Source organism: Leuresthes tenuis, unplaced genomic scaffold, assembly GCF_036924035.1.
Source record: "Leuresthes tenuis unplaced genomic scaffold, fLeuTen1.0.hap1 SCAF_8, whole genome shotgun sequence".
NCBI classification, from domain to species: domain Eukaryota; kingdom Metazoa; phylum Chordata; class Actinopteri; order Atheriniformes; family Atherinopsidae; genus Leuresthes; species Leuresthes tenuis.
The window spans coordinates 6,613,104-6,623,792 of record NW_027325362.1 but is presented as its reverse complement, the minus strand read 5'-3'; the positions used below and the strand labels follow the sequence as shown (position 1 = coordinate 6,623,792).

General features: G+C 42.0%; 1 protein-coding gene across 1 annotated transcript; it reads right to left on the bottom strand.

Moving 5' to 3' along the window:
• Positions 1–2,662: 2,662 nt before the first annotated feature.
• On the bottom strand, positions 2,663–10,590 carry aftphb (aftiphilin b). The gene is made up of 7 exons (XM_072390611.1): positions 10,122–10,590; positions 7,570–9,020; positions 6,239–6,405; positions 5,011–5,137; positions 4,859–4,915; positions 4,525–4,641; positions 2,663–4,442 (listed from the first exon to the last, which is right to left on the bottom strand). Exons 2-7 carry the CDS (start codon positions 8,983–8,985, stop codon positions 4,338–4,340), a joined length of 1,989 nt encoding a protein of 662 aa, XP_072246712.1. The 5' UTR covers positions 8,986–9,020; positions 10,122–10,590; the 3' UTR covers positions 2,663–4,337.
• Between the last annotated feature and the right edge of the window lie 99 nt (positions 10,591–10,689).

Sequence of the window (10,689 nt, the reverse complement as noted above, 5' to 3'; positions counted from 1 at the left end):
GGGAAAGCAGTTTAAAGCCAAGTAAAACCACAGGATTGCACTTTAAGGAGGGTAATACTTCAGCACTGTAGCTGTAGATCTGCTCCTTTATGGTTGGCTGATCAAAATGCTTTGAAATTGAAGGCCTGGGTTCACTTATTCTGCTTCTTTACTGACAGTTAAGGCAAGATGCAAAAATCTGCCAGCAGGAGGAGCACAATTACCAAAGAAGAGCAACTCTTATTCCACAGCTTCTTGAAATTAGAGTTATATCCTGTAGGACTTTTTCAATTCCTGCTTTTTGTCAGCATGCCTCCTTTCTCTCGTAACGGATGGTCTTATGTATGCTATGCAAAAGGAGATAATTAAGGAAACATTGGAGCAGCTTTGGAGCTGCTTTCCTTAGCAGTTAGAGAATTCGAACAGCTCTTATCATGGCTAATATTCAGATACTTCCAGGTCAATCACTCAGTTATGAAGGTTCCTAAGCAAAATAGACTGGATTTTAGGACCCAAACCGTGTCACCAAAATGTCCCTCACAGATTACCAGAACAACCGGATCTCAACACTTTAATGATCAAGCATTAAAGCCTGTACCCATAACTGGTGCACACCACACATAACAGGGTGAAGATTTAGCTCAAACATGCATTTACCTATGTAATAAATGTCTTTTGATACGTCTGCAGTGTCTGACACTTAACAGAGATTCAGAAAGGCATCAAGTTCGTGTGTTCGGTGTGTCCAGACAGGAGATGAAGAATGGTAAACATGAACATCTGGAGAAACACCCCATGCTTAACTCCCTCAGTTAAGACTGTCCAGGACAGCCACACCAGGGATATATAGATATACATATATCTTTCAGCCAGACTACTGAGCCCACCCAGGCTCACCAAATGGGGGATGGTTTTACCCTTCTTAAGGGGAGAAGCACCCCCAATGAGGGAGAGATGACAGACTTTTTGGCTTCGAGGATCTCTCCAGATTTGATGCATCATTCTGTAATTCTGATACAGAGCTGGTTGACAACAGAATACTTCTGTGTTCGACCAAGTCTGTGTCAGCAGAGTTCTTCCTTCACCATATAAACACAGGCTTTTTGAAGGCGACCATCTCTTCTACACCACACGTCCACAGAAAATGACTGAATGTTACCATGCATTAGCTCTTTTTGGAAATACTCGCTGTGCCTCTCCTTTAATTCAATCATGTTTTCCATTAATTAGTCACATGTAGACAGTCTTCCACAGCTTAACACCAAAGTTAACCCACATTTGGCAGAAAGTTTCACCTTGTAAACCCACAGTATCACTGATGGTTGTAATGTAAACTACAGCAGATGTTTCACCAGTCAAAGCAGGAAGATTACAGGTGTGATTAATCACATAAATGGTGTTTGAGTTCCTGTCATATCAAAGCTAACGGGTCAGCAGCAGGAAAAGCTCCAGGAGCCTTCACAGAGCTCCCAGACACAGACTGCTGCCATCGTCAATCTTAACGGTTACTGCTGTGCTTTTCCTGCTGTGACCTGGTGACCTGTTTGTGACGTCTGCTTTGTCATTTCTGACTGACTCATCTTCTGTAAATTCATCATGAATACTAAAAGTATTAAAATGACTGCAGATGCACTTAGTAACTGTCGCAGTGTACTGACAACCACTTGAGCACCGGCACAACAACGGTTACAGCTCAACCATCCAGGGTTTCTGTCCAGTTTTGAGAAGCTTGATTTACACGCATTTTAAAGGAGAGGAGGTAAACAAGCACTTAATCATAAACAAAGATTCAAGAGCCTGAGCTCTTAAAGATGGAATAATGCACTCATATAGCTATTAAGGACTAAGATAGCTTTGAAGACACTGTATATTCATTAACAGCAGTCCTCTTACTAATTGTTAGGGATTAGTGTGACACGGGGCATCTATCAAAGGTACTTGAATCAGGGGAGCTTAAGTCAATATGACCACATGACCATTTATTTCTTTCCCACCTACTCCAAGACATAAGCAGGCAAATATAAACCAAAATTTAAATTTTTAATTATCGGTAAAGTTCTGGGTCATCTTTTTCAGGTGTCACCATATTCTTTATGAGAGGGTCAGCTGAGGAAATGTTAAATCTTTAAACCTGTGTGTTATTTACAGAGGACTGCTTCTCTTCTTAACAAATAGCACAACTTATAAATCCTAACCCATATGTTTTTCACACCGTTTTGTCTTTAAGTCATCTCTAAATTTGCCACGAGTTTGGTACCTGTACTGCATATCATTTGGTAGCACACTCATCCCGAAAACAAGATTAGTTAACCAATTAAAATCTTTTATGTCAGTTATCACACATTTCTGAAAGTAAACCATCCTAAAGCCTAAATAATGAGATATTAAGAAAATACAGAGCCAAGGAACGGGGTTTCAGGTTCTCATTCTGTGCCATAGAAATCTGGGTAACAAAAGGAAGGAAGCTAGTAGTTTAACAGAGATACAGCTGAGACACAATTTTAAGTCAGAAACAGTATTTTCATGGCACTGCACACCTTAAAAACTTGGACCGTTCAGGAAAATCAATCATGTCCCTGTAAAAAACAAACAACTACCTCCACTTTGCATTCAACCACAGACCAAAGTGAAATGACTGGAGAAAGAGAAGATCTGAGGAAAGAAGAAAGACCAAGACCAAACACACAGAGGATCAACAGATTTATTTCAGTATTTACAAGGATTTCCAAATAATGCTTATTGCAGTGTGTGGAGTCTCATTTTGACCAGTAAGGTTCCAGTCAAACTATACTGTAGGGTCCAAAGATTATTTTACCATTTGAAAGGAGATTTAAGCACTTTGTAGAAAACAACTGCTTGCATAAAGGCACAACTCATCATTATGAAGATTGTATGTGCATTTACAGATGTGCGGCAAAAAGAACACAGAAAATGGATTACAGTGAACGGTTGTTTGTCAAAACTCTGTCCTGTTCAGCATATTTTGCAGGATAAAGTGCACAAAAACTGCATAAAGTGACAGCAGACTGGACAGCTGCTGCCTTTGCTTAGCTTTATATCAGATTTTTAGTGTATAACCCAAAAATATTTTACATAAAATGAAAAACAATTAATGAGTCAAAATAGGCTAAACATGATCATCCAATACATAATTGGATTTCCACACCACACCCACAGAGACCACACTGCCCTCTACTGTCCATACTTTGTTATTACTCTACAGTTCAGGTCAGCCAGTCAATGCTTGTATTTTTGGGGGTGTTGATGAGAATATATGAAGTTCAGCGTTTAAAAACAAACACAGACGACACCCTGAATGCTACAAACCAAAAAGTTCTTCTTTTAAATTCTAGTAATTCATGTTTTTAAACATGGTTCATTTGTCTTTCAGCAGCCATGAAAAATCAACACATTCTTTCTGAGATACATTTATTTATTTAATGTACTTTAGTGGAACCCTCTTTAAAACACATGCAGCAGCAAAGCAGTTTTTTTGGGGGGTTTTTTGTAATCGCTTCCATTCAGGCAGATCACAGCTGTTTCTGCGGCCGAGCTAATTAACATTAATGTTAATATTTTGATTAGAATGCAACATATGCATAAACTATGAACTTTTATAAAAGGAGCACCAACAAAGACTCTCATGCTTAATTGTGCCCCTCCCAAAAAAGAGAGCGTTATAAGTGTATTTGTTATTAATTATATATAAAAATGACAGAATTACATACTCAACCGATCTTTCATTTCAGTTTTAAGATAAATTCAAATCATATCTATCCAAAAACCGCCCAAATGTTGCACTCCTGAAATCAACAAAACTTTCCTGAGCAAAGAATAAATGTGTCAGAACACGCTGTATGAGCACAAATACTTTGATTAAAAAAGTCAAAAGTCTTTCACGTCAAACAAATGTGTGATACTGTCAGCTTCAGAGGAGAAATACAGATGTTTTATTGCCAAGCAGTGGACAGAAGTTAACCATTTTAACACTTTAAAGCAACATTAAAGCAGCAAAACAATGCGTATATGTTGTTTATGACCACTTTAAGATGTACAACTCAAAATCTTCCCATCACGGATGGGACTGAAACACTGAAATACATTCCCTCAAAGATGAGGAGAGACAAAATGGAGTTTGTCCCTTGTAATGGTGTTGAATTCTTTTGCCATTTGGTTGTACATCTGCTGCACTTTGAATCTCAGTTTTAGTTCTGTTGACAACAATAAGTGACGACTCACTGCAGCTGAGCGAGTGGAGGAGAAACATAGCAGGAATTCAAAGAAGCAGAACAAGCTGTTGAAGAAGTGAGAAGCTTTTTGGCTTTTTAGTAGCAGCCATAAATAGTATGGCTGGGAGTCTACTTCCGACCCCAGAAGTGAGGGGTTCGGCGAGGGGACGTACCGTCCTGAGAGCTGCTAAGGCCACGGCTTCTCCAGTCCAGCTGGCTGGAAGGTAAATCCTCCTGCAGAGAGAGAATTCACAAACTTTCTAAAAACACTTATCTTTAAAAATGTCATTAAAGATTAAGACAAATGTAAGCGTACCTGCACTGAATGGTTTGAGGTGTCCGGTTTGTCTCGGGGTCCTGGAGGGGCTGTGGCTGCTGTGTGTCCCGGAGAACAGACAGCTGGCACAGAGTCTTTGGTGGGCTCCAGCATTCCCTGATAAATCATTACATTGGAATGAAGTTTAATTTTTTAAAAAGCTAATGTTTGAAGCATGGATGGCTATGATCGACACCTGCAGAAACAGCGAATATTGATTCTAATCGGTGCGACAGTTCTCCTTTCACACAGCGGCAAAGCTGGGCATCTTCAAACATCTCTACAGCTTGTAAAATCCTTCAAAAACAAGTCAAACTTCTAACAGAAGACTCACCAGATTGGATGCATAAGCAGGCACAGACGCCGGCTGCTTCTTTGTGCCGATAAACACCTTTCAGAGAGCAGACACGGAAATTAAGAATGAACAGTGTATATGTGACATGCTGACCGGGTTACTGGTAAAGATGCAGGTGATGCCAAACTCACAATGTTCCTCGCGTCCACACCAAGGCACCTGAGCAGAGCTCTGTTACTATGGGAACCACCCCACCGAAACTGGAGGCCAACTGAGCTGTGGATGTCCTGATGTGGCCACAACATTGTCTGCTGAATGCTGGGAGAAAGTGAGAAAAAAAGAAAAGATAAATAACTGATAATAGATGGATAGAGTCTGGAAATGCTTTAAGCGACTGCGAGTTGACACGTTTAGACTGAAAAGAAACAAAAACAACTGCTTCCTCTGGGTGCGTTTGGTTCTGAGAAGCTCTGTCTTATACGATTTCGGTCGTACAAGGTCTGGTTTGGCTAAACTAACAATATTTTGCTTGTTCTGGTGTCGTGCAAAAGTGATAACTGTTTCAGCGGATCCAGACTATCCATCTATTTTCTATACCCGCTTAATCCGTCGGTCGGGTCGCGGGGGGGCTGGAGCCGATCCCAGCGGTCACCAGGCGAGAGGCGGGGTACATCCTGGACAGGTAACCAGTCCATCACAGGGCCACACAGAGACAAACAGCCACACATACGCTCACACTCACTCCTAAGGACACCAATTAACCCAACCTGCATGTTTTTGGACGGTGGGAGGAAGCCGGAGAACCCGGAGAGAACCCACGCATACACGGGGAGAACATGCAGACTCCACACAGAAAAGTCCCAGCCGGGAATTGACAGATCCAGACTATATTCAGAATCATTTTCGAAAGTCAAAACAAAAGAAATCCAATTGAGGGCGACGGTTAATGTTAGCGGGCCTATGGAGACAGCAAGCTTTATCCCCGGCAAAGTCTGAATAAGTCAGAATCCTGGAACGCTGCCAGAACGCTCACCAGAATAACTATGTTCCTACTGAGCTTGTGCTGTTACCGTGGCAACTTATGCAGATAAGTTAGTGATGTCCGCATAAACAAATGTGATGAAAATCACTTGCAAATTGATGTGGACATTGTTCAGTGAAGGTTAGTGAACAATAAATGAACATCTGAACTGTACGCAGCCTTCTCAGTGTGGAACATTTGTGGTTATCTTTCTTCATTCATTTAGTTGATAAACGCACACGAGATCTTCTTGAGCAAAAAGAGACTATTATATAAGAACTGATATAAGTAACGCTAATTATTTGATCAAATGTCATATTTCAGAACATACTAGGAAAATACATATAGATATATATAAATAAATAAAACGTCATGCATTGGCCCCAGATCTTTCTCACCTCAGAGTATGGCTGACTTCTGGTATGTCATCCTCACTCTGAGGGAGGTGCTCGGTTTGAAGTAAAGCACTGGGGACCAGCTGCTCCTCCTGAACTTCCGCAGCTGGGACCAGTACTTCTGGAAAACTGGACTGGAAGAGCTGCTCAACACGGCAGGACAATGAAGCCTGTCCAGACAAAAGACAGATGGTTCATTTCTTTTTTAACCAGCAGTTGCAAAAGTCTATGGCTACATCTAATTTCTCTATATACATCACCAGGAAAACAGGAAATAATGGCAGTGATTTACTGAAACAGGCAAATATGAGTAGAAACACACCATGTAAAGTTTGTACAATTCTAACCAGCTCCAACATCATCATTTGGTCTGAGCATCTTCATTCTCCAACACAGCCTGAACCCTCTGAGACAAGCTTTCTGACATTTATTTAAGTAGTCTTCAGGAATAGTTCTCCAGGCTTCTTGAAGGACATCCTAAAGCTCTTCTTTGGATGTGGGCTGCCTTTTGTTCCGTTCTCTGTCAGATGATCCCACACTGCTTCAATAATGCTGAGATCCGGGCTCTGGGGAGGATTCATCCCTCCATAAGACCTGTTGCCACTGATTTTCAGTCCACTTCTTGTGTCATTTGGCATAGCTCAGCCTTTTCTCCCTGTTTCCCTTCCTTAAGAACGGCTTCTTGACAGCCACCCTTCCATGGAGACCATTTCTGATGAGGCTTGGGCCAACAGTAGATGGATCAGCTGAACTGCACACCATGCTGAGATATGCCAAGTTTTCAGATAACAGCACTTTGGGAATCACCTTGTTGGAGCAAAAACACTATTTTCTGTTATTTTTGGTGTTTTTCATAGATGTAACTAAAGACATGAGAACAAATGATGCATCTTTTTATATTTTAGTTGTCTGTTATATGTAGACACAACAGTGGCTCATCCTTTGAGTTATGTGCATTTTTCTTTGTGTTTGAGTCATAGGTCAGAGTTAAATGGCTTAACGAACACCAAAAAAACATGGTCAGGTGCAAAGACTGGACTGAAAATGAGTGAAAAAGCAGCCAAATGTCCGATGGAAAAATTTGAAAGACCCTCAGAAAGCCTGGAGAACTATTGGTGAAGACCACTTTAAAAGATTGGAAGCAAAATATACAGAAATGACTCTAAGTTGGGTTTTGTTTATCTGCCCACCAGGAACTTAGAGTGAATAAAGATTTATGAAATATCTACAGCAATTAAATCAAATGCAAACTTTCCTTTCACGTTTGCATTTGCAGTATTATTATGATTGACAGTAATGAGGATGGCAGTTGAGATTTCTGTTTTTCCTCCTACCTGACAGCTGTTCTTCCTCCTAGCTCCAAGCTCTTCCCCCCTCCTCAGCTCCTCCTCATCATCTCCACCAGCCTGCAAGCTGCTGACTGGCTCTCTGAACCCCATCCAAGTTTTTCCCTCCACCTGTGCACTCTGGTCCTTGAAGTCTGTCCACAGCCCCTCTCCATCATCCTGCGTGGGCGCCGAGCAGAAATCTGCAAAGCTGTCACTCGGTGGGAGGTTTCCCAGGATGTGCACCCCTGCATCAGCTGTTTGAACAAATTCTTGGTCCCTGTGGAGTATACGGCTTCTGTCAGTAAAGTCAGCTATTTTTTCTTCTGGGTTTGTACCAGACTGGGACTGGCTGGAGGTAGCAGAAGTTTCCTGAGTCGCATAGTGGTTGCTGTGTTGAAAATCCTTCTCTGACTCAGACAAGCGAAGGTTTGCCATACTGATGCGGAAAAGACAGTCACGTTCTCTGCAGTTTTCCGGTTCTTCTTCGTCATCGTCAGTCCGGTCGCAATCAGTCTGATCATCTTGAGAACCAAGGGATGATACATTTGGCTCCAAATCTGCAGAAGCACCCTCAAATGACAGATCATCACAGAAGGATGCCAGGTCATCTGAAGCAGACTCATACATTGTCTCAGAGATGTTCTCTTTAACTCTCTGCAGCTCAGAGGTTTGCAGAGAGCTACAGCTGAGCCTCCTTTCCCCCTGACCGTCCTGAGGAATGCCTGGATCTTCCTCACCAGTTGCAAGATTCAAAGCTGCTGCAGCTTCCTGAGGTTGATGGTGGTCCTGAGGTGGTTGCACGAGTGCGGCGTCTCTCTTTTCACAGTGCTTGGCCATAATGCAGACATCTTCCTTTGCCTTGTACACATGATGGAATCTGGGCTCAGATTCCATAATAATGCCCTGTCCTGAATTTAAGCCTGCGCCTCCCACTTTGCGATCCCACTGCTCTGTGAAGCCACAGCACCAGGGGTGTGACACCTGCTCTGTGAACACAGTAAAGTCAGCAAACCCCATTTCCTCCTTGGGAGAACAGGCACCCATGACAGAGGCACCTCCAGACTTATGGGGGTCTTGAGCAAATCCATTTGTGAGGTACAACGTGGATTCAGCATTGCAGTTTTGACTTTCCGCATCTGCAGGTCCGCTGCTGGAGTCCAACTTCACGGTGGATGTATGTTGGGATTCTTCCACTGGGTGATAAAAGCTGGAATTAGGCTGATGGGTCTCTGGTTCTCTGATGGTTGGGGGCTGTTTAAAAAACGATGGTGACTCTGGAGCAACAGGAAGTCCAAGAGAGGAGCAGGAAATTCCTACAGAGAAGTCCCCAAACTCATCCTCCTCTGATCCCACCCCTTCATCACCATCACAATCCAGTGGAGGAGGGGAGGACGAGTGCAAGGGTATGGTGTCTGGCTCCATGGGTTAATCTAACAGGACCTGAAGGCTTCATGCGTCTGGTAGAGGAAAAGAAATAAAAGTGAATCATTAGGATAACAAACAACTGCCTCTGGGAACAAAAACTCAGCTGATATCATTTAGAACCAGCTGTGTTTGCTTTGGGCTTGATTTAAGAGTTTAACTGATCACTTTTTAAGTGTTGACAAAAGATTCACTCTTTGCTTAACAACTAGTGTACAAAAGCTCTCAGACACAAACACTTTGGCTTTTCCTGTGTTCAGAGTTGTGTCTGAGCAGCCTTAGCCATCCAACTAATACCTCACCAATGGATTTACATTTTCATATGAATTATTGATTATTATATGTCAACCACTGCATTGGTTTCATATCTAATAAAGCTAAAAAAAGACTACTGTGGAATAAAATGTTAAAAGGTGACGCAACACTGTTTTAAAAAAAAGGAAGCTGGGACAGAATCAAGTTTGGCACTGTCTTGCAAAATTATATAAGATCTTATCTGAAAAAAGACGGCAGCATAACAAGTCAGATGATCCCTTTCCTCTTTAGCCCAAGCTTCATGGTGACCAAACACACGCTTTTATTGGTTTTGTCCCTTTTTACTAAAAGTATTCAATCCTAAATAAGCATATATCTTTCACAAAACAATACATGTTTAAACATCAATTCTGCAGCATCTTGAAGTAGGTTGAGTTCAACATAAGGTTTAAATCACTTACAAATCACTAGCCTGTTGTGTTTATATGTTACACAAGCTTCCCTGTTTTGTAAACCTGGTAAAAGACTTCCTCACTTGTGGCTGCTGTTTTGACTCTGCAGACTGTTAATAATTGAGGAACTTGAACACAAATGCTCGTCCAGTATTCCTTAAAAAGGGTCTTTAGGGTCTTTCTACCAGGCGGTAAAGTGTTCTGTACTGTCCTCAGTCAGTAAACCACAGCAAAGAGCCTTCAGGAGCCACCTCAGGATGAGGAGAAGGGATTAGGCGTTGCTTTAATCCTTGCCTCAACACACATTAACTACTGCCTTTTATAACATAGCTAATGTAATACTGAGCACTCCTTTCATTTGACAACATAAGACACTAGCTTTCCTGCTTGGTTTTGTACTCAGTAAAGCTAAAATAGCAAAAATCCTACCTTTTTCTCCAGCGTCTTCAACCTGGACAGACAGCTGACAAGAACACATGTGTGAAGTCATGTAAACATTAGGTGATCATTAACGGTATAAACGCGCACACTAGTTCACGATTAACGCAAAGCTATCTGCCACTATTAATTTAATTATAGTGTAAAAAGAGCAAACGGAAAGCTAATCCCAAACGGTTTGTTGTTTTGTTACCGTCACAGCAACTGATTCGCTAGCATGACCAACAGCTAGCTCGTGTAGCCGCTGTCTACCGCTACCAAGCAGTCAAAAACAGCCTAAAGCTGGCATGCTATCTAAAACCAGCCAAACTCTACATAACAACAACGGCTTTAAATGTACCAGCTTTCATTCACTCTGCTTGTCTGTCAATGCCGCAACGCTGTTCTCCATCTTCTCTCTTCACCATTCTTCATGAGACGGGGAAAAAAGGAAGAGGTGTTACTGTCCTGCATTTCCCGTTACCACTTAATCGTGCAGTGGAGGAGTTGAGGAAGTAGGCAAGGCTCGTCGTTACAGACAGGGAAGAGGTGGGTTTGTGCTACACTGGATCAGTTATGA